Source organism: Ascaphus truei, chromosome 7 (genome assembly GCF_040206685.1).
Source record: "Ascaphus truei isolate aAscTru1 chromosome 7, aAscTru1.hap1, whole genome shotgun sequence".
Taxonomy (NCBI): domain Eukaryota; kingdom Metazoa; phylum Chordata; class Amphibia; order Anura; family Ascaphidae; genus Ascaphus; species Ascaphus truei.
The window spans coordinates 49,622,170-49,649,745 of record NC_134489.1 but is presented as its reverse complement, the minus strand read 5'-3'; the positions used below and the strand labels follow the sequence as shown (position 1 = coordinate 49,649,745).

Here is a 27,576-nt window from a genome sequence, read left to right as displayed (position 1 = left end):
ACAAAGTTGTGTAGCGGAAGCAGTTGTGGCGTAGGGCTCCAAGCGAGGAGATCAAGTGCAGGGTGATAACAGGGCCGGTGCAGATCGTCGGATCGACAAGTAGTTTGGGAACCGTCTACGCCTCTCCCTCCCTACCCCCCCTCCCCCCCTCTCCCCCCCTACTTTCCCGTAAATGTTGTTTGTCTGTCTCGGTCTTGTCCTGTGGGTCTTCCCAAAGTTCGTCCGTCATCTGTAGTTTGTCCTTGCAAGGGATGTGTATACTAGGAATAAGTATCAACGTAATGTAACCCATTGATTGTATGCACTAAAAACCAATAAAAACAAAGTTGAAAAAAAAAAAAAATAAATAAGGTAATGAAGGGGTAGTATTCCCCCCCCCCCCGGTAGCCCTAACAACCCACCCTGAGGAAACTATCCCCATCACCCAACCCCACACAAAGGCTCCTCCTTCCACAGTAATGGGCAATTAGCCAAATGTGTACTTTAGCCCATTGAAAAGGACACACAATATACATTACATAACATTATGTTAATAAATAATAAATACAGTAATGAAATAATCAAATTCTACCCATTAAATATATATCTAGAATTATGGGCCTCATGCAGAGAGCAGCGATGCGCGGTATATCGCCAGGCTGCAGGGACATTTTTCAACAGAAATGCATGAAATGGCGCGAAAGAGGGGAAAAGAGAGGAAAGCGCCAATTTTATTTTTTTGTTTTAAAAACGCGCCGCGCGGTTGGCGCGAACCTACATTTTATCTGTATTTCAAACCGCTGTATGCAGGAAGGGCCGAACATCTTTTCCCGGCTCATGTCGCCAAAAACATGGAGAGATGTTCTCCAAGTATGCACGCCAACAAAAGTTGGCAAGAAACTGCATGTGAGCGGCGATAGGGAACATAACTAGCAATATCCGGTTTTGTCAAAGCAGTTTTCTACCGCGCTAATCACGCGGTTTTCAACTCTACATATTCCTGCATGGTGATATTGCCACTTATCCTTCCTTCCTGCATATGGAGATACATTCACGCCATTATATGGCAAAGTGTTTCAAATCTCCAATTTTTTTAACCGTTGCTCTCTGCATAGGCCCCTATATGTTTTTTACCACTGAAATGCAGTAAACTAGCGCCAGTATAATTAGTTATCTATGAACTGCTCATCTTGTTTCAACGATAAATATACACACACACATATATACATATACATATATTTTAGATTCATTTTTTTTAATGCAACTGTTAATGCCATTTTTAATGCGTTTTAAAGCATCCTTTGAATTCCATAGCAGATTTAACCCACCTCCCAAGCAGTGCAAGATTTTTGCAACACTTTCCTGTTTGGGATAATTTATTACAAATGTTCCCAATAGGCTGAGCCATAAACTGTGACAATAGAAAATTTTACCTTTGCAATATGAGGATACATTGTAGCTGCTGAGTTACAGTGACTGAAGCAGCTATTATGTTAGGCACACAATATGGATTTTGACATATTTATCAGTACCAGGACCACCAAACGATTGCCAACTTGGGTAATAATGAAGAATTATACATTGTCACATGCTTTACATATAAAGATAATTTAAAAAAAAGTTGGAAAGTTGTATTGCTGCTTTAAACACACAACCTGCTTCATACAGAGGAAAACTCAGTTTATTTATATTTCTACATACCTCGTTTGTATACTCCTTTGTAGTAATCTAATTATCTGAAGTCGATTCAATAATAGAATCCTTTGGGAGTTCATACACTGCCACATGATTAACAGTGACATTCCAATAAACCCTCTTATCGACATACAGTACAAGGCAGGTGTTCTGCAAAACTCTCAAAAACAGCTTTTTTTGGCTGTATGCTTTGATGTTATTTGTATAATTCTAATCAGGATAAGGGAAGAAACAATACTGTCAGCCAAAATAATTTTGGGGAGTTTTTTCTTCAACGTCTCCTGGCTTCAAAACGTGCATTTTTTTTTGCCAGATTTATGAATGGAGACCCATTAAGTTTAGGCTAAGCAACCTTTAGAGGACACAGAACTCTGGTTTGGAAATACTATTCATTTCTATTTTTTTATTTTGAGCAGTGTCAACTGATAGCAGACAAACCGAGCTGTTAGCGAGGACTGAGGTTTCTAGCCAAGAACTTGAATAAAAATGTCTGTGGAAAGTACATGAATACAGTGAAAACATACGTTTCTTATTACTTCAAATTGAATTTTCATTTCAACCACTTGCCGTTTAATGAACAGGCCCCAATGAGCACTATTCAGTATGGTGAGAAGCAGGATAATGCACAGTTAGCAATGCATTCACTTTCATTCAAGTGAATGGAAGTCATGACCATGTTACTGAGAGGAGTGGCTCAGTGAGTAAACACACGGACTGTAAACAATGACACAGAGTTCAATTCACAGTGTCCATTCCTTGTGACCTTTGGCAAGTCACTAAAGTCTAAGCTTATCTGGGCAGGGTCTGTGTCACGGGAGACCAGGACATTACACCTTTATAACCAGGATCATTTCATTTAGCAAAACCAAAGATTAAAACAAATTGTGATTTATTTTGTGGAAACAGACATACACACAATGGGTTACAAATAGCTGGAAGAAAACACACTTACTTGGACCTGGGATATAAAACTAGACTCTCCAAGCGCAGGGAATCCTCACCCTGATCACAGTTGCAAAACAGGACAGAAAATATCCAGGCAGCTTTCTTCTGAAGCCCCTTTTCTTTCGTGCTGCAGACTGAAACTGGACACTTAGCATCTGAGAATCTTAGACAACTTACTTAGAACTCACTTAAAACTTGGAACATGACTTGGAACACTTGGGACACTCTCTGGGCTGGCTATTAACTTTTATATTCCAAAGCCAGCCCCGCAGTATTACCGCCAACCCTCAGCGTGGGAACTTTACTGCTAGCCACTCAGTTGTTCACCAGTTGTGAAGCTGGGCACCTGGAGCTTCAACAGGGCACAGAGGCATGTGAAAAAACCACCATCTTGACTACTTGCCATGCAGAACCCCCCACAGGGCTTGGTGACTCCACGTCTAGGGAGGTGACTACTGGCCAGACTGGTCTATATTCATTCCAGGACGTGGGTACTTCACTCAGCCATCCTGTCCAGATGGCGTTCACAATTCAGGTCACAAGTGTGACTTTCATGTATGGGCCTAGGCCAGACTTAATGGCACCACACTCTGGTAGCCCATAAGCCCCCCTCAGAGTCTAAACAGTGAAAGACCCAGCTTAGGTTGCTGCAGCAGGAATCTTAGTGGTGAGTCACAAGAACGTTTTCAGGGTAGGGGTTTGACTAGAGCAGTGTGCTTCAATGTATCCGAGAATCTTATCTGATTCCCGTTTACATATTTGGGGTATCCTGTAACTCAGGAACCCCGCTACATAGCCACAATCTGCAAAGACTTTCTCTGTCAAACCCAGTCTGAAACTCATAGCCTAGAAATCTCTTGGTCCCAGCACCCCTGGAAAGGTAAAAACACAGAAATTCTTTACTGTCACATAATTTTACACACAGTCACAGTAATGCATATATGACAGTCAGGTCCAAGTGCTGACACTCTAGGACCCCAAAACACGGATCAGGAGCAACCAAGTGGGCTTAACCTTTATTAGTGAGCCTGGTTACCCCTTCACCGTCACAGTCTGTGTCTGTTAAATCCCTACTGTATGTGCTGTATACACTATACAGTAATTGTGAAGCGCTTTGAGTTCCATTGGGAGAAAAGCGCTAAATAAAATAAAGTTAGTGTTATTATTTTTATCCAGCTTCTCACAATATTGAGTGGGGGTGGAAGGTTTGGAGTTTGAGTGTTGCTGGAAATCTCAGAACCATTTCTACCAAAAGCCAATGATAATATCAATAATGCAGACACACTAGAAATCTACATATTCACTTAAAGAACAACATAAAGTATGATATGTTTAATGACAACTCTAATGATAAAGACTACTTATGAGCACATTAACATGTCTTAGACAGGTCCCCAAAACTTGCCAAACAAGCATTTGTACACTGGAAGAATACACACACTATCTTCAATAGATTGATAAAAGAGGCCTCTTTTGTACAATCACACAGATTCATATAATGAAAACATCAAGGTTGATATACATGACATCTCATTTGTCATCTATTTCCCCCAATTCCCATGTGGTTTTCTTTGTAAAGGGCAGAAGACAAGGAAGGTAAAACTATTTGTTTGAGGACATAAAAGTGTTATCCAACTGTATCATTCACTATGATTCCCAGTGGCCCAAAAGAAAAAATGAACAATACAAGCTAATTCTTCTTTCATGTTAGAGAGCAGGTAAAACAGCCTAAAGACTGGATCACTACTGTATATACTGTAATAACTAATACTAACCAGAGATGTACAATAGAATTTGAATGTAATGGCGTTAGTTATAAAATGCTTGGTGACTGTTTAAGTACTATTGTCTCACAGAAGGACATTGCATTTTGTGCCTAGATTATTAATTAATTACTATGTATTTCCAGTTTTAGCCATTGTACATTGATTCTAAAATGTCTTTCAAATGTTTTATCCTGACCATTTTTAAATGTCAAACTGTGTCTTAACTCTGCAATAATTGTACTTTCCTTTAATTAGATAAGAACTGTAGGTACCAGTTTTTTAAGTGAGCTCCACCTGTATTAATAAGAGATGTAGGGAGTGGTTGACATGAAGAATACATTGAAAAGAGTCTTTCTATCATACTATAATGAGACATATCAACCTTTTCACTTTGCATTGATTTGATCAATCACTAGATTTTAAATTGGCCAGAGATTGGCATCAAATGCAAGAAAAATGATTTAAAAAAAACTTATAGCTGACACTGGCACATGTAAACGCCAAAGTAAATCCCTGACCAGTATCAAGTCACTATAAAAGCTCCCTATTTGTAGGTTATCAACATGAGATGTTACTAATGGGGTTATGCATTTCTTATTTCACTCATGAAGGAAGTATCCAGATTCCCCTGCTAATATTCATTTGGGAAGCATGTAAACAACAATAATCCTCATATCCAACAATGGTATCACAATCTACAATAAATTGTTACATTGAGGCTGTTTTAGATTTAACACTAATGAGCTGAATTGATAGGTACTACTTGATATAGATTTGATCATAAGGTTAATGGCACATGCTATTACTTATAGTAGCTGGCATAGTGAGTGTTCATGGTAATCAAGATGACATGTATAACGTTTGTTGAATTGATGTGCTGCGAAGGCTGCCTGTTTATGATGAGATCTGCCTGTTTTACCATTTAAAATACTTTCTTGATGTATATGTCACCAGAGAAAAATCTATAGCATTCATATGAATAACAAAAGGAGAAGACAATTGGATATAGGAGACCTATTACTCTAATAATAACTTCATGACTTGCTCATTGTCCTCATGAAAATCCCCACAGCATCCTTAGCATTAAACCATTCTGTTTTGGAAATATCAACTTCATATCTGTCTATAACACAAACGTGAACATATCATAGCATTCTGAAGATTAGTATTCTAAAGTATTTTATTTTATTTATTTATAAAATGTTTTACCAGGAAGTAATACATTGAGAGTTACCGCTCGTTTTTAAGTATGTCCTGGTCACAGAGTTATGATGACAATACATGGTTACATTAAATGAACTGGATTATACATTATATTTAAAGACATTACATGAACAGATAAGATAATAAATGTCATAGGCAAATGTAACAGTTACAGACCAGATTAAAATGTGAGACAGCTTTAGTTTTGAAAGAACTTAGACTGGTGGCGGCTGTGAGAGTCTCAGGTAGATTGCTCCAGTTGTGAGGTGCACGGTAAGAGAAGCTGGAGCGACCAGATACTTTTTTGAACCTTGGGACAGTGACCAGTCTTTTGGAGCCAGATCTCAGGGGAAAAGTACTGCATGTGGTTACGGTGAGGAGCTTCTTCAGATAGGCGGGTAGCTTGCCCAGAAAGTATTTGAAAGACAGGAAAAATTAACTTTTTTTTAGATTCAAGTGATGACCAATCTAGTTCTTTGAGCATTTCACACTGATGTGCGTTTTAGTTACATTGGAGAACAAAGTAGCATATTGAGTTGTAGAGTGTGTCTAGTTTGCTAAGCTGAGTTTGGGGTGCTGCGCCACGTACTATTTTCCCATAGTCTATAATTAGCATTAGCAACTGCTGTGCGATGTGCTTTCTGACCAGCTGGTTTAGGGAGGATTTGTTCCTTTAAAGTACATCTAGTTTGACATAGGTTTTGGATGTGAGGGTATCAATGTTCAACTCAAATGTTAAATGGTAGGTTCAATATCACCAAGGTAGGTAACTTTGCATGAAGCTGTGGTAAGTCCAGTTAGTGTGTACATTGCGAGACAGCAGATGTGTGTTTTTTACGTGTTTTTTACGTGTGTTAAGGGATTGCAGAGGAATAGAGTTTCACCCAGGGCTACTCTCCCTTCCCCCGTATCAGTGGCCTTGCAAGCTCTTCCCTTTCATACCGTATTTCTCTTCTCCCTCTGTCTCCCACTCTTCACCCTTCTCTTCCTCACTCACTTTCCCCCCTCATCCCTCTCTTACACCCCCTCTCTCCTCTCTCCCCCCTCTGCTATCACTCAATCCCCCTCCCTCAATACCCCCTCCTCACACTCATTTCCCCCTCCTCCCCATGCCATATTCACAATTCCCCTTCCCACACTGCCCCCCAAATACAGACACCACTACACCCCCCAGATACAAACACCACGACCCCCCTACACAATTACCACTACCTCGTCCCTGATACAAATATACCACTTACCTACAGATACAATTACCATTATCCCCTGATACAATTACCACTACCCCTGATACAATTACCACCACCCACCCAAATACAATTACCCCCCCCCACAACCCCACAAATACAATTACCCCCCCCCCACAAATACAATTACCACTTACATCTGGTTGACGCAGCCAACCCCAGATCTCCCCTGCTGTTGCCTCTCTCCATGCCAGGACTGCCACTTTCTCCCACCGATGTTTGCTGGAACCTGGGCATGAGCTCCGGGTGCACCCACCTTCCGGCGAACACCGGCGGGAGAGAGCGGACCAGTGTTGGAAGAGGCAGGCAGCAGCTGGGGAGAGCCGGCACCTTGCAGCAACAACCAGGGGCCTAGAAGATGGGTCCAGCCTCTTGTTGCTGACGCCGAGTCCCAGCTCTCGTCAGCTGCTGCCTCCTCTTCCCACGTCGTCTTCTCTCGACGGTGCGCTCTGGAAGCTGGGCACACCCGGATCTCAGGCCCAGCATCCAGCGTGTACCGTGGGACAGAGAGGACAGCATGGGAAGAGGAGTCAGCAGTTGGGGAGAGCCAGGGCCCCATGGCGGCAACCAGAGGCCCAGCAGCTGGATGCAGAAGTTGGGCCCAGCCCCAGGCAAGGCTCAATTTCCAGCACCGGACAGTCGGCTGGGCCTCCCACAGCCATTGGGCCTAGGACACATTTCCCATTCTCCTCCCCTGTCGGCGGCCCTTAGCGTGGGATAATAATGTGGTCAGATGAGCTCATCGTTTGCTGTCTAACTAAATATTCACTTAAAGATTCTCACTTTAAGATGCAAGCTCTTAAGATGTTATGCTACCAGGGGTGTAGCTATAGCCGGGGAAAAGACCGGGGAACTGCGCTCTTGGGGGCCCGCTCCCTAGAGTGACCAATCTGCCAACTGTGCCAAGAGCGCTTGCCAACCACGAAAGCGCGATCAGAGCTTGCCGTTTGTACATGCGCATGAGCAGCTGACAAGTGCTGATTGTGCATGTGTGGTCAGCAAGCGCTCTTCGTGCATGTGTGGTCAGCAAGCGCTCTTCGTGCATGTGTGGTCAGCAAGCGCTCTTCGTGCATGTGTGGCCAGCAAGCGCTCTTCGTGCATGCACAGTCAGCAAGTGCCAGTCGCGTATGTGCGGCCACCGCAGGGGCCCGGCAATGTCATGCTACGGCACAGTATCCTACCCTGCTATGCTTCCCTAGACTTCTTTGAAATATATACAGATGAAACTGCCGGTTCTGAGCCATTTGCCACGCGGGTCCCGTGCGGCATCCTAATCTGCTCCTATCCTGCGCCACGGAAATTCTTACTTTTCACGCAATTTAGCCTTAATCTGAAAGAGGGCAGAAATTGACATCTAAACTGTCACATGAACCCGCCCCCTCAATAAATCTGCCTGTTACAGGCTGGACAATTAACAGATAACGCAATAGAGATTGCTAATACTAACGTACCAGAGATCACAAATACAGTGGTGAGGCGATTCTTGTATACAGGGGTGGCAGATGATTCAATGGGATAAACATACCAGAGATCACAAATACAGTCACAAATAAAGTAGGTGATGTGTAAATGTGAAGAAGTGTATATGGAAATATGAATGAAGTAAGTATCAAACACTGGATATATATTAGTGCTGCTGCTAACAGCATTCATGTTGCAGTATAACTGTTTTCAGGCACCTTATTTCCCCCCCTCTAGTCCCTAAAATGAATTAAGTTTGGTGCTAGCGAGAAGTGGATAAGGAACACATACAGTATGAAAATATAGCAGAGCTTAACTCAAATATTATCATTTTTGTGACACCTATTATTATTTATAATTTTAAATAATGCCTGAATTCAAATGAAGGGTTTATAATTTCATCTAGAATTGAAGCTGCACATCTCCAAGATTACAAAAGATGTTCTAGTTATTTAAAATATTTCATATAGAGCAGCATGAAGAAGATTTTAAAGTCAAATTAAAATCGTGATGATCTGCTTTACTGCAAAAAGGCACCCATTACTCTCTGACTGCCAATATTTGGAGTCAGGAAGGAATTTATTTTTCCCCTTATGCGATATCATTAGATGCTATTTCACTGGTGGGTTTGTGTGTTTGCCTTCCTCCGGATCAAAATACTGTAAATACAGATATTAGATAAGTATGTTGTCTAAATTTAGCATAGGTTGTACTTGATGAACATGTCTTTTTTTGACCTCATCTACTACAGTATGTAACTATGCAATATTGTTATTCATTAAACTGTGGTAGTACCAGAGTAGGGACTGAAGTCAATAGACGTTTTTGAGAAATAGTGTCGTTATTAGTACTGTTGGAGCAACCCTTCACACTCAACTCTGACTCTTTATTGAAGATGCAAGAAACACTTTGTTATAAACCCATGGTCCCTTATCTTTTTACATTTTTACTTAACATATATTTCATGAACTGAGAAAAAAAACTGCTTGTGAGTCATGAGTTTTATGATATTAAGAATGAATAAAGCAGAATGAAAAGCTTAATACGAAAATTGATGGAAAACTAACCGCTGACATACAACTAAGGAAAATGCATTCTATTTTGGTCTCCTCTAATCCTCTCTGTACCATTAAGGATAGAGATTTTCAGAATGTAAGTCAAATCATCCATCGTTACAGCTTTCTGTTATTTTGATTATAATTGCTCCTACAGAAAAATAAAACGTTACAATCATTTTTACCCTAACATATATATGTAGTTTTGTAGCAATTTGACTTAAGTATTTGTTAGGAAGGTGTTCACTACTACTGTATGTTCAGCTTGCTTCTGAAGACTGACCTATAAATAATTTTTATAATAAAGTGGAGTGAAAATGTACTAGAAAACTGACAGTCGCTGACTGCATTTAACATTTAAACAAAAATGCACATGCATATAAACAGATATAATTAAATTACTGGTCAACGGCTAATGAAAAAAGATGGCACTAAGTTAATTAACATACTATTATTTAGTAAGACACATGCTATCGTTTCTGCGTTACATATGGTCAATGGCATTACTGATAATTGAAAGAATGCAGGCAAACAGAAAAAGTAGGGAGAAAAAGAAAGGCAGGAAGAAAGATAAGTAAAGAAATAAGAAAAGAAGAGATAGTGAGGAAAGAAAGAAAAAAAGCTGTCAAGAAAAAAATGTGATTCATCTAATTTCTATTCTTTTAAACTGGGAAAGAAATATCATTAGATCCAAAGAAAATATGTTGTTTTTTTATGCTAAACACTGTAGTATAATTGCAGTAATGTTATGTACCTGAAAAAATGGAGTCGCATATGACCTGTATGTACTGTACAATGTATTTCTCTATTTTTTCCCTTTCTTTTGTTCCCTTTCACCTAGTATGTCTTGTACCTACACTAGCTGTCAAATAAAAAAAAAGGAAATAAAAGGCATCAGAAATTTACTAGTGGTACAAATATTTTAATAAAATATATAATGTGTTGAAATAAAAAAAAAAAAATATTGTTAACATACATAAAAAATATAGTATAGAAAGTATAGAAATATAGAGTATAGAAATAATAAATTATGTTAAGTTAAACCAATCAAAATTATAAGTGGTATTACCAGAAAAATCCTCTTCAGTGCAGATAGGAGATACTCTATGTTCAACTGTAGAATCTGCCATAAACATATATTGATGCACTCCCAAATACACTGAAGCATGGAGCGTTGTTGGATCACTGACAGCTAAAACCCGATATAGCGTGATCCGCTACAATGCGGATCCGCTTATAACGCGGTCTGAATGTGGCTCCTGATTTAAAAACATCTCCAATTTTTGGGGGCGAAATGGCCGCCGTGCGAGGACTTACCCGGAGGGGTTGGATGAGGGGGGTAGTAGTCCAAGGGTGGGTGCTTAGGCGTGCCTGGAAGGTTGCGGGAAGAGTTAAGTTCACTACCATAGCGGTGGGAACCGCTATGGCAATGAAGTGGTTAACCAGTCCCGCTACCCCAGGAAGGCCTAAACATCCATACTTGGGGCTACTACCCCCTTCAACCAATCCCTCTACCCCCAAGAAACAAAAATACACACAACAACTCTACTACCCACCTCCTCTACCCCCAACAACCCCCCACAACACATACAGTGCATTAATGGGCAAAATAACTATTATCCAGATATGCGTAATAGCTCATTTTCCCATTATAAAATCCAAAATTAGCCAGCCAGTATTAATAAAGTAAATAAAACTTTCAACTTACCCCTGCCATCATGAAGGGTGTCCTTTTCAGCATACTCCAGGTCCATGTCCTCCATTGCCAGCAAGAGTAAGTGAAAAAATTCAATCTTATGGCCCCTAATCCCTTATTCACCTTAGCTGTTAATAACTGCTATAGTAATTCAGGGGTTAACCCACCCTCCTCCGCTACCTACCTGGGAAGCCTAACCACCCACCCCAGGACCACTATACCCACCCTCTACCCATTGATTGGCACAGTGTTATATCATACCCATATAATATGGGCATGCTAAGCCACTATAGCAGTCAACGGTCAACCTAATAAAAGAATTAAGGCCAAAAATACACAATAATTAAAGAAATACACAAGAACCTACAGTAAACACCCCAACAATAAAGTAACTAAAAAGCCTCAACTACACATCAATTACATTAATCTATTAGTAAAACAGCAAAATAATTACAATTATGTTATTCCAAAACATAAGAATACAAATAAATAAACACCTATCCAAACAATCAATTACAGAAATAAAACCACTAGCCAACCAATCAATTAAATAAAACCACTAGCCAACTAATCAACCACTAGCCAACTAATCAATTAAAGAAATAAAAGCACTAGCCAGCAAAACAAATAATTAATTAAAAATGCTAACCAATCCTAAAATGTACTAAAAACAAGCCATCCAAATTCAAAACAATTTAATCCTAACAATAAACAGAAATAAATAACATTTTACGTTATGCAGGGGGTAGCGGGGGAGGGTGGGTTAACTCCTTATTTACTGTAGCGGTTATTAACCGCTAAGGTGATTAAGGGGTTAGGGGCCATTAGATTGTATTTTTTCTTGTATTCTTGCTGGCATCTGATGACATAGACCTGGAGTATGCTGACGAGGACACCCTTTCATGATGGCAGGGGTAAGTTGAAGTTTTATTTACTTTATTTATGCTGGTTGCCTAATGTTTGCTTCTATAATGGGCAAATGTAATATTATCCATATGTAGATAATAGCAATTTTGCTCATTACTGTACTGTATGTGTTGGGGGGGGAGGGAGGGTTTGTTGGGGGTAGAGGAGGTGGGTAGTAGGGTTGTTGTGTTTTTAAATATTTATTGTGGGTACCAGGGGTGGGTGAAGGTGGCATTTGGCCCTTGCTGATATTTGTACCTACCAGGTGGGTAGCGGGAAGGGTTAACCCCTTCATTACTTTAGAAGTATTAACAGCTAAAGTAATGAAGGGGTTAACTCCACCCGCAACCCCCCCACAAGGTCTAAACACCCACCAAGGGCCAAATACCACATTCACCCACCCCCACTACCCACAATAAACATGGCACCAGTAGTTAACCCATTCATTGCCTTAGCGGTTAGCCGCTAAGGTAATGACGTTGACTGTAAATGCATTTTTATTGCATGGGATTCATGCTGGGGGCCTCTTGTGCTGATATTAATGGGTATCAGCTCCGGAGACTCCCGGCATGACTCTGATGCAGGAAAAATGCATTTTTTTCTAAGTCCTCTCTTGCTGCCTTCTCTGCAGTTTCTCTACAGCTTCACGCCAACTTTTCCTAGCGTGAGGATTTTGGGAGAAACTCGCCGTTCTAGAGCCGCGATATGCCTCAATAAACTAATTGAGGCTACTAGAATTGCACGAATTTCAGAACCCGCCGATAAGTGGCTTATCGCCGCTCACCCTGCGATCTGTTTTGGACAGATGAAAAAATGTGCGATTTAAGCCTTTATCGCCCACTTATCGAGGCTTACAGAATAGCAGTAGGCATTTTGGGTGAAAAGGCCTCATAAGTGGGTTATGAAGTCTTATAGAATAGGCCTCTAAGAGCCTAAATAAATTTTGCGTGTGTATATATATCCCCACAAACCTCCTAATAAATTAGGGAAGCATGCCTAGTCCTATTGGGTCTGAACACCAGTGCATCATTCCAGTCACTAGGTGCCTTAGGCTTATTAACTCTATATAGTTGATATGGAAATACTTTTAGGAAGCGTGGGATGGGACTAATTTAAATATACTTTGCATAACAATTAGCATATCTCCCAGGGTACCTCAGGTGTGCTCCTTTTTCCAGCTCCGTTTATTTAGAGGTTTGAGGGGATATACTATATATATATAACTGGAGACACTACTAAATTGAAAGCCCCTCTTCCCCAATATTTGTAATCTGCCACTTGGATTGTCAGCGATATAAATACATTTGCATTTGTGAGACTGATCCACGGAAATCCGCCAGCCTAAGGAACTGCCTGATCCGAGGCGGATTCAGACTTGCAAAAATAATTCACCCATCTCTATTTCTGAGTGCATAAATATAAGTTTATTGAAGATTCTACAGTAGAAAATAAATTACTAGTTTGTGTTGTCTATTCCATTAAGTGTATATCTCCCATCTGCACTGATTTTTATGGAGTCTAGTGTTACTGGATGTCAATGACAGCACATTGAATGAGTAGCCAGTTTAATGTTAGATGCATGGGTCAGAAAGCAGTACTTTATACATGAAGAGCTTATATATATATATATATATATATATATAGAGAGAGAGAGAGAGAGAGAGAGAGAGAGAGAGAGAGAGAGAGAGAGAGAGAGAGAGAGAGAGAGAGAGAGAGAGAGAGAGAGAGAGAGAGAGAGAGAGAGAGAGAGAGAGAGAGAGAGAGAGAGAGAGATCAATTTGCTTATAAACAAATGATACCTGGAAAATATGAAAATAAAAATATGTAAAAATTAATAAAAATGAAATGTCAAACCATGCAATTTCATCTGCATTGATAATTCCTAATGAATATGTTGAAAGCCATATTTATTGCATGAAGATGCATTCTGTTTTCTTCCAATTTTGCATTGACAGTAGCAGAGTTTAATGAATAGGTTCTAAAGTACTTGGACTCGGTGGAATAAAGAAATATAAAGATTAAAAAAAAAAGTGCAATGCAATTTTTTAGCTACCACAGAAATGCTGATTTAAAAGCATGGTGATTAATTTACAGGCAAAAATAGAAATGGGGCAGAGCACAGCCACAAATAAATCTGGAGGCTCACATTAGAAAATGTACACCTTGATAAAGGGAGCATGGCCCAAAACATTTTTTTTTGTATCAGGGGTCTTTAATGATCAAATAAAGCTTCTTATTTTTCTAATATGAGCCTCCTCCAGATTTATTTGTGACAGTGCTCAGCCCTATTTCTATTTCTGCCTGTTCAGCCTCTCTGACAGATTCTGCATGCCGTCTGATCTTCCCTATGGACTCCTATGATAGACAGGATACATTGATACTCACTGAGTGAGTTGTTTCAGCCCTGTTTCCACATTTAGGACTTATTAATCAGCCTGTTGACAAATATTGTACTGTTATCTTTTGTGCCTATGCCATTGGCGGCACTAGGTACCTGTTCCCCACTCCCTGGCTATGGGATGCTTTTATTTTCAAGAATCTATATGGAGTTTTTATGTTATTATATGGACACAATTAATCTCTGAAGCACTGGTTTTCTCCTTATGTGATTAATTTACAACCTAAAAATCAAATAATTCATTGTATAGTAATATGGTGACATTTTAATAACCAAGCCACTTGCTTTTCTGCAAAGGGATTCTCTCCATACTACTTCAGTAACACTTTTATTTGATTTGGACATTAAGTAGTCTTGTGCGTGTACAAAATAAATTGCATATTCCACATAGAGTAACAACTCCATTTAGGTTACAAACACGGCATTGTTTTGCAAAACATCCCATTGAGTTTATGATTTCTCTAGAAGATAAGTATTTGTTTGTTCTGCTTTTTTGTTACTTAATGGGATCATCCTTTATATAGCATTAGATATTCCTGTATGTATAGTACCTTGCAAACAAACTAATGCCACATAAAGTTACTTCCATGCATGTTGCATGGAATTAATCTGACTAACAATCAACCTTTTGTCCATATGTAGAGTGTACAGTATAAAATACAACTACTGATGAAGCAGCCGTTATTCGAACACATCTCGGCGCCGACTTTGAGTTCTCTGCTGTTCCCCACGCAGCATGAAACACTGCTAATCGGCCCAGGCTTATCGCGGATGTTTTGTTTGAATTTCATGGATTCTGTTTCTTTGTTTGCAATAAAATGGATGAATTGTAATGTGTACAGTACTGTGCTACTGTGTCAAGTTCATGTTTTTAAAAGCCAGAACACTAAAATTCGTTTTTCTGCTCTCGCCGCGCTCGCATCTTAGTGCGGGAAGGCTGGAATTCATGCCGCGGTTTCAAATCGGGATTCCGATGTACATGACGCGTGAAGTGTTCGAATAATGGCCGCTGCATCAGTACCAACATTAAAAAGTCTAGGTTACATTTAAAAACAGATTACGTACTGTAAGACTTCTTTACAAGTTTATGCAAGCAATCACCAGAATTGCATACTTAATTAAATTCACAGAAAGGTTGATTTACATAAGTCTTGCTGCATTGCAAATTAAGAAGGACAAGTCTACAAATCCATTTACTCTGTGCTTCCTGTGCAGAACCAAATGCTAAAAATAATACAGAATATTACAATGAAGCAGAATGAGAATGACCATCAATGTCTAACCACCCAGGGCTTATTTTGCTTAGAAGATACTGACATCTTACTGCTGACCCAAGCTATATTTCTTAGTGACTATTGATTTATTAATGGTCAACATCACCTTTTAATAACCATTTTATGCCTTCCAGGAGTCATTTTATGTTTATGCTTCTAAATTTTTAAACATAAGGAGCCTCGTTAGCAAATAAATATGTATGTGTTTATGTGTGTTTGTGTGTGTGTGTAGAAAAAGGTGTGTGTATTTTATAGTCAATGCAAATGCACATTGCAGCATATATATTTTCAGTGACAAAGTGGGGATTAGTCGTTTAATATAGAATTGACTACTGTATATGCAGCATGCCTTCTATGTAATCACAGTTCACATAAAGCAACTCTTACGAACAATGCCATTAGAAAATATCATAGGTCCAATTTAATGGGAATACATATTTTAAACTAGAAGTGCAGTAAACAGGTGTGACTGGGTCATTTCTGAACAATATTTCAATGATATCTTTGGTACTCTGATACCCACTTGTTTGATTTATAATATTAAACTACATATTTATTCTTTTAAATGTGCCGTATGTAGCTGTCCCTGCCATTTTAACCAAAAAATGATTCACTATACTGTACATACAAATGTAACCTTACTCATTGCCAGCAAAGTTAATGCCATCAAATAAGTACATACCAAACATGACACAATAGCCAAGTAACAAACGTGATATTGTAGTATGCTGCCTCTTACCTCCATCACCAGATCCAGATCCTCCATCTGAAATAAAAACACAAGATGTTTTTTTAGAGAAATTATGAATTGAAAAGAACAATCTGAATAAGTGTATTCTCAATTATATGGTTTGCTGTTAAATACATTGGCCTAGACCTACAAAGCTCTATTAAACAAGGGCTCATTATGGGATGTTCCCTAAAACAGGAATGTACAGTATGTTAAGCTCCCTGAGTTAATAAAGTATCCTCAAAGTTAATTGTATGCAAAAAATGACATCTAATTTGCACAGTCTTATCATCACATTATTGTAGCATAAGATTGCATTAGCTTAACATTATCCCAGTCTTAGCGTTATTCCTATCCAGACCCCGACATATTTGAGAGAAAAAGGAGAGGAAAAAAACACTTTGTTATTTACAGTAAATAATGCTTAACTGTGGCGTTACAGCCATCCAGACCCTGCAGATGCCTTATCTTTGTGTCTGGATGTGAGTATAGGCAAGTTTAGGTATAACTTAAATCATGCAATGTTAAGTCCCCACGTTGATGGACTTTAGTGAATATGTGATGTTCTGATAATGCATATTGAAGATAGGACGATTTCAAGTCAGAATAATAAAGATGCTACAGTATATTGTCTATCTACATATATATTCATCATGTAACGTTAAAATAAGTAATTTACAGTAGTATTAAGTTACATATTATACTGGAAAAATATTAGCTGCCTCTGGAAAGATAAGAAGATAAATCTGAAGACAGGTAGGTGTAGAAATGTTTTATGTGATTTAAGAAACTTGGTATGTTTAATGTCTGCTGCGTTGAATAGTATATGGTCCTGAGTTGGGAATCAAAGGTTAGTTAAATAGTTGGTTAGTAGCAAAAGACAATATCATTGAGATAGGTCTTAAAAGATTAGGAACATAGTTAATTCTATAGTTAATAGTGACAACACAGAAGAGTCTTCCAAAACAAAGTGAAAATTGCTAAATGAAGAAACAGTGTTCTAATGTTGATGATTGACTAAGGACATTTTGAGCTGACATTAAGAAAAACTGGTGATTGCTACAGTATGTTTAGACTGGCTAAGGAAAATGTATAAAGATTGTATTTGAATTGATAGAATTTGGAATTATTTCACGTCACCAAGCTAAGAACAATCAAACTAAAGTTTCTCCACTCTATAACTAAATTCTATATGCCTGAATGGTGCAACTGACTGAAATGATGCTGTAAAAGATATTTCCTATTGTCTCTGAATAAATTGAGAAAAGAACCAGACCATGGACTATTTGATATATATTGAAAGGTGGGACATTTATTTGCACCCATCTAATGAGTAAATGTTCACATATCATTTGCATGTCATTTTTACTAATGTCCATTATAGTTAACGTGATACTCTTTACGTGTGAAAATACTGAATGGCTTAACATTTATGTTATTGTCCTTTGAAGATACACAGTTAGTCTTAACATAGCGTTAAAGTTAGGTTAATGCCACGTTAAGTGCCTTAATGGAGCTTTGTGGATCTGGGCCATTGTAGATCAATAGAACAAATATGTGATACATCTCAAATATATCTGTCTCATCACATTTCGTTAAAGTCTTTCTTCAAGAATGTGTTCAAGGTTAATGTTACATTATACAGGAACAGACTGAGGAAGAAAGGAGAGACAGGGAAAAGGAGAAAGTACTTGATAAAAAGGCATCATATTAAAGTTTAGTCAGTGGAAGCTATTTGAGTTTAGCCTTTCTTTCAAAAGACCTACACTATAAATATATCTAATGTATGTAATAGATATTGAACATTGCACAATACGGAATAAGGGCTTTATATTGAAGACTGAATGCTACAAGGCAGTATTGTATAACAGAAATATGTAACTGGTTCTACTAATATTAAAGGGATAAAATTAAGTTATTTTTATATTATCATATTGATAATAGTATTTATATATTAAATTACATATTAAATATCTGAACATTTGTGGATTTATTATCTGCTGTTTTTAAACACTATACACATATAGTTTTGACTTGCTCCAATGGGCATGCTGGTGATCAATACAGTAAAGTGTAGGCAATGCATGGATGCTTTTGCAATATGGAAAAAGATAATATGCAACACACACTAATCTGAATGCTTATTGATGACAAACCAGCTAACAACAGGTTACAAACATGGAACAGAATGTAGCAGAATTTCATATGTTTGGGCCTTAGCCTTTAAATATCAAATGTTCACAGTCAGTAGCTGTTTTTAAAAGGAGATATACAAAGAAGCCATTATAACAGAAATAGATACTGTACATATTTAAAGATTTAGCAGATGGCAGATGGAAAGATAGAAAGGATGTTGCAGTGTTATAAGAGGCACTCCAGGGTTTATTCATCTTTAGGGTTAAATCTTATTTTTTATGGCACATAGGGAATTCAACTTTTCGGTGCGTTGGTGGCTGTGGTGCATATGCAATTACTTTATGATGATAGCAACTGTTTTGTGTAGCTGACCAATGAGGATTGCTTTCACAAAACATTCCAATGTCATATTTGCCAATACATTTATAGTTGCTTATACGGTACATCAAGTCAATTTTGGAGCTGATACAAAGTGGCATTGTCATCTTTTGTCAATATATTAAAGTACATTGCTACCGTTTTGCCTCCTTTGCATTATCCGTGGGCAGTGTGCAACAATTACAGTGGTTGAAATGAATTAGCCACTTCGATGGCAGAAGAGCAACAATGAATTGTGAAACAACGCATTAACAGCCCTTCTAGAAGCAAAGTGGCTAAGAAGTCAACTCATTATGCTAAGCTCTTTGCATCCAATTTTTTAAAAGTTTTATATAATATTTACACTATAAAAACAAAAAAGGAGAGAGCATTTAGGAAACATATCAATTTTCTTTCTTTTAAAAGAAATCCTATGTTTGGAAATAAGAAAGTTGTTACACTCTGTTCCTTTAAGTATTATTACACTGTTGCACTTTGACCACATGAACTGAATTTTTGGAGGGTCATACAAAGGATTTCCATTCTCCAAACAATAAAGGCTTTAGCTAGAGATTTGCTTTATGGGAACTATCCTAGTACTGTAGCTGCAAGAAGCTCATATCCGTGGGGGAAGAGTCCTTTCACTTGGATATGCAGGTTGCCGTATTCTAAAAGCCCTTCTCGCATGTCCAAACCGTGCGAGAAAGACTTTATTAGAAGCAATTTCATTCCGGCTTGGCAAATCCATGCGATATGGCCAAAATGTCTACATCTTGCACAGTTTCTTTGCTGGTATTCAATTAAGTATCTCTGTTAAGCTCAAAATTATAAATTGAGAGGAAATAAAAGAGTTTTACATTTGATCTCCCAGAGATTCCTGAACCAGGAGCACTGGTATTTATTGTACATTTTGTTCCTTTGGGGAGTGCAGTATTACTTTACTATTTTGTTACATTTCGATTTCGCCACCTTAATGCTGGCAAAGTTGCCTCAGTACTATACATGCGAGATTACCTGTCTTAGCTCTGTTAGGCAGGGTCTCTCTAATTTGATTACCTTTGTCATGCACTTTTCTATTTTTTTTTCATGCACTGTCTACAAAATTAATTGCAAATATCACTTCTCAATAATGCTCTGGCTGAAAGAGTTGAAAGGTCAATGTGATTTATGCCTTTAACCAAGCCGGGGCATTAGTTGCCAGTAATAGCCATTTGTTTGTGGCATTTTAGTATAATAGTTTAAATGTATGTGTTGTACTGTATGATTTTATTCTAACAATTAAAAATAAAATAAAACATTACTCTAAAGAATTTACAATCTGATTTTGGTGGCACAGGGAGGCAAATAGAGATTGAAACAATTCTCCAAGGTCACAAGAATCTAATACTTGAATTTGCCTTCCCTGCTTCAAAGGTGGATGTGCAGTGTCTTCTCAGTGTCTTGGTTCCAGGTAAAGTATTTCTTCATATTATTATCTATGATGCATGCACTTGCACGTATATGACTGTTTGCAGTTAAGACATGCTTTCTCTTTTATATATATATATATATATATATATATATATATATATATATATATATATATATATATATATATAGCAACTGTAAATATAACTGTATGTATATATATATATATATATATATATATATATATATATATATATATATATACATTACCGCATAGCAGCAAAAAGGGAGACAGCACTCAGGTGAATGAAAATAAATGTATTAAATACAGCACATAACTCCAACGTTTCGATCCCACAGGGGATCTTCCTCAGGGGGGTGCTGTATTTAATACATTTATTTTCATTCTCCTGAGTGCTGTCTCCCTTTTTGCTGCTATGCGGTAATGTATACTTTTATTATTTATATGGGACATGCACCTATTCATTATTGAAGTTTTATTGGAGTGCCAGTGATTCTTTATCATTCATATATATATGTCACTAAGTCTGTATGCTGGAGTAGTGCAGTAAGTGTGCATTCCAGCATGCAGGCAGTTAAATCCCTCCTGGAGAGGCTAACTGCACCTGTAGCTAATTAACAGACAGAAATCCTGAAGTAACAGGGGTGAGAGAGAGAGAGAGAGTCTTCTCCCTAACCAGCAGGAGGATACTAGTTGGTCGGGCTACCTGTTCCAGAACCTGCAGAGGCAGGTCAAGAGGCTGTGGGGACTGCCCAGAAGAATGTGCCTGGGACCTGCATGTCCCTACAGCATTGAACACAGTGAGCCACGAGAGCGTGAATAAACCCCTGGCCATGGTCCTGACTTCAAGGAACCGGCATTCCATAGACTGCTGAGGGAGCAGAGCAGTCGTGCCCAGGTTGCTGTATCCTGTATGACTCTCTTGAGACAAAGTTCCCACAGCAACCAGATATTGTAAGGGCTTTGAAATTGTCATATATACTGTTGCGGCGCATCTTATTCTTCAACTAGGATGGAGGGGGGAGGGGAATGAAACAGATAATGAACTAAATGGAATAGATGAGGATACAAGTCCTGTGGGCGCAGTTAAAATATGTTCCTGTTCTATTGCCATCAATAGCTAGTAAGTAAAGTAAAGAAATTCCTCTAAGTTCCCAAAGCGAGTTGCGAGTAAAAGTTAAGCATGCTCTCCCCGGATTCTTCTTGCTAGCTGGATGTCCTTGGGCATTATTGTTACTCTCTTGGCAAGAATCGGGGCAAGTGCAAGTTTGACAAGCAGTGAGACACCCATAGTAAATACAGATAATACTAGAAAACTTCTAAAGACTAAACAAAGTGGGCGCAGAAAGGAAGGAGCAGATAAAATAATAGTACAGGCTGAAAAAAACCTGAAATGCATGCTTGGTAATGCAAGAAGCCTGACAGATAAAATGGGGGAGCTTGAATTAAAAGCTGCAAGGGAGCAGTATGATATCATAGGCATTACTGAAACATGCTGGGATGAAACTCATGACTGGACAGTTAATTTAGAGGGTTATTCTCTTTTTCGGAAGGATCGAACAAATAGAAGGGGAGGTGGAGTATGTTTATATGTTAAACCGGATCTAAACCCTATTATAAGGGATGATGTCTATGAAGGGAATTATGAAAATGTAGAGACTTTGTGGATAGAAATTAGCAGTGGAGGTAAAAGTATAAAGAAAATGTTTGTGGGAATATGATATAAACCACCAAATATCTGTGAGATTGAGGAAGCTAAAATACTTTTGCAAATGGAGAAGGCATCAAAACTGGGTCATGTTTGCATAATGTGGGATTTTAATTATCCAGACATAGACTGGGGCAATGAGATTAGCGTTACAACAAAAGGAAACAGTTTTTTGGGGGTGCTTAAAGACAATTATATGACCCAAATTATTGAGGAACCAACCAGGAGAGGGGCAGTTCTGGATTTGGTCATATCAAACAATGTAGAAGTAATAACAAATATTCAAGTCCTGGAACATTTGGGTAACAGTGATCATAACATGGTCTCGTTTGAAATAAATTATCAAAAAACAGATTACTTGGGTTCAACAAAGACCTTCAACTTTGGAAAGGCAGATTTTAATAAACTGAGGTCTAATCTAGAAGTAGTACAATGGGATGATGTTTTTGCAGGGAAAAATGTAGAAGATAAATGGGCAGTCTTTAAAACATTGTTAGAAAAGCACACTTATCAGTGTATATCCTTGGGCAATAAGTATAAAAGAAATAAGTCAAAACCAATGTGGCTAAATAAACAGGTAGGGGAGGAAATGGACAAGAAGAGGACGGCGTTTAGATTCTTTAAGTCAGAAGGGACAGAGACATCGTATCAGAATTATAAGGAATGTAACAAAAATTGCAAAAGGGCAATCAAATTAGCAAAAATGGATAATGAAAAAAGGATTGCAATAGAAAGTAAGGTCAACCCTAAAAAATTCTTTAAGTACCTTAATAACAAAAAAATGAGAAAAGAAAATATAGGACCCTTTCAGTGTGAGATGGGTAGGCAGATTATTGGAGATAAGGAAAAAGCTGAGGTATTAAACAAATTCTTTGCCTCTGTGTTTACCAGGGAAGAATCAAGTTCAATAGTAGTGCCGCAGGAGGAAGCCACAACCTCCATATTAATGAACAATTGGTTAACTGAGGAAGAAGTTCATAAGCGACTTGAAAAAATTAAAGTTAATAAGGCACCTGGCCCCGATGGCATACATCCAAGAGTTCTCAAGGAGTTAAGCTCAGTAATAGCAAAACCATTAAATTTAATATTCAAGGACTCCATTTCCACAGGCTCAGTACCACAAGATTGGCGTAAAGCAGATGTGGTGCCTATATTTAAAAAGGGAGCTAGATCACAACCGGGAAATTACAGACCTGTAAGCCTGACTTCAATAGTAGTGAAACTACTTGAAGGTTTAATACGGGATAATATTCAGGAATACCTAATGGAAAGCAAAATTATTAGTAATAGTCAGCATGGATTTATGAAGGATAGATCTTGCCAAACTAACCTTATTTGTTTCTTTGAGGAGGTAAGTAGGAATTTAGACCAGGGTAATGCAGTTGATGGGGTCTACTTAGATTTTGCAGAGGCTTTTGATACGGTTCCACACAAGAGGTTGGTGTACAAAATAAAGAAAATTGGACTCAGTAATAATATATGCACCTGGATTGAAAACTGGTTAAAGGACAGACAACAGAGGGTTGTCATAAATGGAACTTTTTCAGGTTGGGCAAAAGTCGTGAGTGGAGTACCTCAGGGATCGGTACTGGGACACCTGCTTTTTAACTTGTTTATGAACGACCTTGAGGTTGGGATAGAGAGCAAAGTCTCCATCTTTGCTAATGATACTAAATTATGTAAGGTAAAAGAATCAGAGCAGGATGTAATTTCTCTTCAGAAGGACTTGGAGAGACTGGAAACGTGGGCAGGTAAATGGCAAATAAGGTTTAATACAGATAAATGTAAGGTTATGCATTTGGGATGCAAGAATAAAAAGGCGACTTACAAATTAAATGGAGATATATTGGGGGAATCCTTGATGAAGAAGGGTTTAGGAATGCTTGTAGACTGCAAGCTTAGCAATAGTGCTCAATGTCATGCAGTAGCTGCAAAGGCAAACAAGATCTTATCTTGCATCAAACGGGCAATGGATGGAAGGGAAGTAAACATAATTATGCCCCTTTACAAAGCATTAGTAAGACCACACCTTGAATATGGAGTACAATTTTGGGCACCAATCCTAAGAAAAGACATTATGGAACTAGAGAGAGTGCAGAGAAGAGCCACCAAATTAATAAAGGGGATGGGCAATTTAACTTATGAGGAGAGGCTAGCTAAATTAGATTTATTTACATTAGAAAAGAGGCATCTAAGAGGGGATATGATAACTATATACAAATATATTCGGGGACAATACAAGGAGCTTTCAAAAGAACTATTCATCCCACGGGCAGTACAAAGGACTCGGGGCCATCCCTTAAGGTTGGAGGAAAGGAAATTTCACCAGCAACAAAGGAAATGGTTCTTTTGCAGTAAGGGCAGTTAAAATGTGGAATTCATTACCCGTGGAGACTGTGATGGCAGATACAATAGATTTGTTCAAAAAAAGGTTGGACATCTTTTTAGATGGGAAAGGTATACAGGGATATACCAAATAAGTATACTGTACATGGGAAGGATGTTGATCCAGGGATTAATCCGATTGCCAATTATTGGAGTCAGGAAGGAATTAATTTTTCCCCTTAATGGGGTTTTTTGTTTGCCTTCCTCTGGATCAATAAGTATAGATATAGGATAAAGTATCTGTTGTCTAAATTTAGCATAGGTTGAACTTGATGGACGGAAGTCTTTTTTCAACCTCATCAACTATGTAACTGTGTAACTGCCGTTTTCTCCCTGGCTTTTTCCTGGAATGCGACGCACTTCACCAGGAGCATGCCGCATTCATTTTGCGTTCTCAGCCACGCGTCATGCGCGGGTCATGCGCGGTTGACGCGTGGTTGATGCGTTTTATGAGAATGGTTCGGATTTAATAGGTTGCAATTCTTCGCGTGTCCGCCAGATGGCAGATATGTATGAATTGTAATGCGCATGCGCTTCAGTAATGTGTCGACTTGCAGGTGTTTCGTTTAAAAAATATACCACAGTGTGCTATTGTAAATTGGCCTTGAGACTGAAGGAAGAGGTTGCAAAAATGTATCAATTTAGGCTTTTCATATTAAATAAAGACAAAGACCAGTTTCTGTTACAGTATTCTCCAGAGAGCCGTCACCATGAGTGTTCAAGTGCAGCCCGTTTTCCAAAAACCCGACAGAAGTTACGCGTATTTGATATGGGCCACGATTAATGCAACAGATGATAAGATGGCAACAGTTATTCAAATTTATCAGTATTTTAGCGAAAACTATGACTTTTACAAATTTTCGCCAGCTCCTCATACGTGGAAGCGTGCAATAAGGAAAAGGTTATGTAGCGATCCCTGTTTTTATCGTATTGAGCCACAATTTGTTGGAGGGTATTGGTGTGTATCACCGGCTTTTTCCTGTATCTATGATCATGCAGACGGCAAAAGGCGAAAGGTCGTGTTAAAACCAACTAAGAAACGACAGTCGCTGCCAAGCAATGCACCAGCACCAGCACCGGCTTCCAATAACGGTCCCACCGTCAGTGACAACCCTTGCTGTCTATCCAGCAAGCCTGAGCCGGATTTCGCGTGCAGTTTCGATCAAGCTTGCATGTACCTAAGCAATTTCCAGCCTCATCAGCTCACTACAGGTGTACTAGTCCCGCTGCAAACTATCGACGTGGATGATCAAGAACACAGGACTGGCAGTGGCCCGGCGCCGGCGCCAGCTGAATGGGAAATTCTATGGTGAGTATTGTTGCCGTATTATTTTCTGTGTTTTTTTTATTTTGACAATACAGTATCAATATCGGCGCGATTCAAAAGTCAAACGATTCTCCTGTAAGCAATATTATTGGCTGAGCGGCTTCTCCAGTACTGTGCTGCAGATACTGAACAATTGGTGGAACGCTAGGCGCATGCGCATTGGAACCTTCTTGAAACGCATATGCGTGTCATTACATCGACGGTAGGCGCATGCGCATGTGAACAGGAGACGCCCCCCGAGAAAATTATTGGTGGGACTGGCTGGGAACTTCTTTAGTGGGCTGACAATTACAGTAAAACTTTTCTTTTTGTTTTTCCTCAGAAAAGAAAACGGCTAATGGAGGGATTTCGATGGATAATATAGCTTTGTGTAACAATGCCTGCACATTGCTGAATCGGATTTAAAAACCCACGTACCGGAGTCTACAGTTTAGTGGCCGTCGTTATTGATTAGGATAGAATACTGTAGCTGAAACAGTATGCTGATGTTTTCCGGCCATACAGTATAGAAAACTTTTTTATATACAGTATACTGTGTAATAAACCTGAAAAAATTAAAACTATGCATTTATTCTACATGTATTACAGTACTGTACATACAGTATGTGTCTTCAATACAGTGCCAGTACGTACAGTACAGTACAGTACTGTATGTGTCTTCTATTTTTTTTAATACTCTTGTACTGAGCATGCCTACAGTATACAGCACAGTATGCCTGGACAGTAGTGTACATTCTAGAAACACTGTATTTTGTTACAGTAGCAAAGGAGCCAATGGAACAATGTAAAACAAATGAACATGTTCTTTTATTGGTGGAGAAAGTACAAAAACATTTATTTACAAATACTGTACAATGTAGAAACATTTTAAGTGCACAGCAATTCAAAACATCAACAGGTGTATGGTTTACTGCTACAGTAGTGAAAACATTTATGTATAGAAAGTAAAAACATTTACAGTCAGTCAGTATGGTTTACAGTCACATGTTTTAAAAACAAATTCTTTATTCATAAAATATACAAAACGCAACATCTCCTTTATTAAAGAACGGCAAGTCAAAACATACAGTGGGATGGTGTGCAAAACAGTCTGCACCAGTACAGTCCTCGAGGGCAGCAAACAGACCCGGTTTTCAGGGTAACCTTTGAAAACCGTGCCTGTTTGCGGCCCTCAGGGACTGAAATTGTGCAGGTCCTGTGTGTGTGTACAGCAAGTTAAAACATTTCTGTATAAATACAATTTAAAACACACAACAACATCTACTTTATTTAAGTACAGCAGGTCAAAACATGTACAGTACAGTTCAGCACAACAGTATGGTCTTACAGTACCCGTGATTAAACCAGAAAGTCCACCAGATTGTCCGTCCATGGCCGATTCCTTGCATGGCGCAAAACGCCATTAATGCAGTCTCGAACGCCTTTCATTACAGGATCTGTAATTGTATAAAAGCGCCGCAATTCCCCCAGAATGGTCTTTCTTAAATTGGCAGAAAGAGCCTTTTTTACGCGATTTCCTTCGTAGTTCACTCTGAAGGCCCAGTCGCAGTACAAAGAGTAGGGCACATGGTGCTTAAAAAGTAACAAGGCATACTTGTGGGGTGCACCAGCACTCATCACCCTATACTTCTCCCTGAGTGCCGGTGGCAGATCGCACAGGGTGATGTCGGGCACCGTATCGATGCGAGCGAATGTAGGTCTTCTGGGAGAGGGTGTGCTTAAGGCGACGGGCGATGGTAGGTTGTCTGGGAGGAAGCTTTCCTCCGGTCTTGGTTGCCGTGTTGTCTCCTGGCGTGGTCTTGACGGGGTTGTCATGTCCTCCTCAACGGCATACATGTACTGGTACACTACATCTTCTGGTGGAGGGGGTGCGCTTGGT

The 27,576-nt window shown here is 38.9% G+C and overlaps 1 protein-coding gene across 2 annotated transcripts in view; it reads right to left on the bottom strand.

Moving 5' to 3' along the window:
- TMEFF2 (transmembrane protein with EGF like and two follistatin like domains 2) overlaps window positions 1-27,576 on the bottom strand; it is a 525,146-nt gene that overhangs the window by 389,458 nt on the left and 108,112 nt on the right. For both annotated transcript variants that reach the window (XM_075608340.1, XM_075608339.1), the window contains exon 4: window positions 16,365-16,391. In XM_075608340.1, coding sequence (XP_075464455.1) covers window positions 16,365-16,391 — 27 coding nt within the window. The remainder of the gene's footprint in view (window positions 1-16,364; window positions 16,392-27,576) is intronic.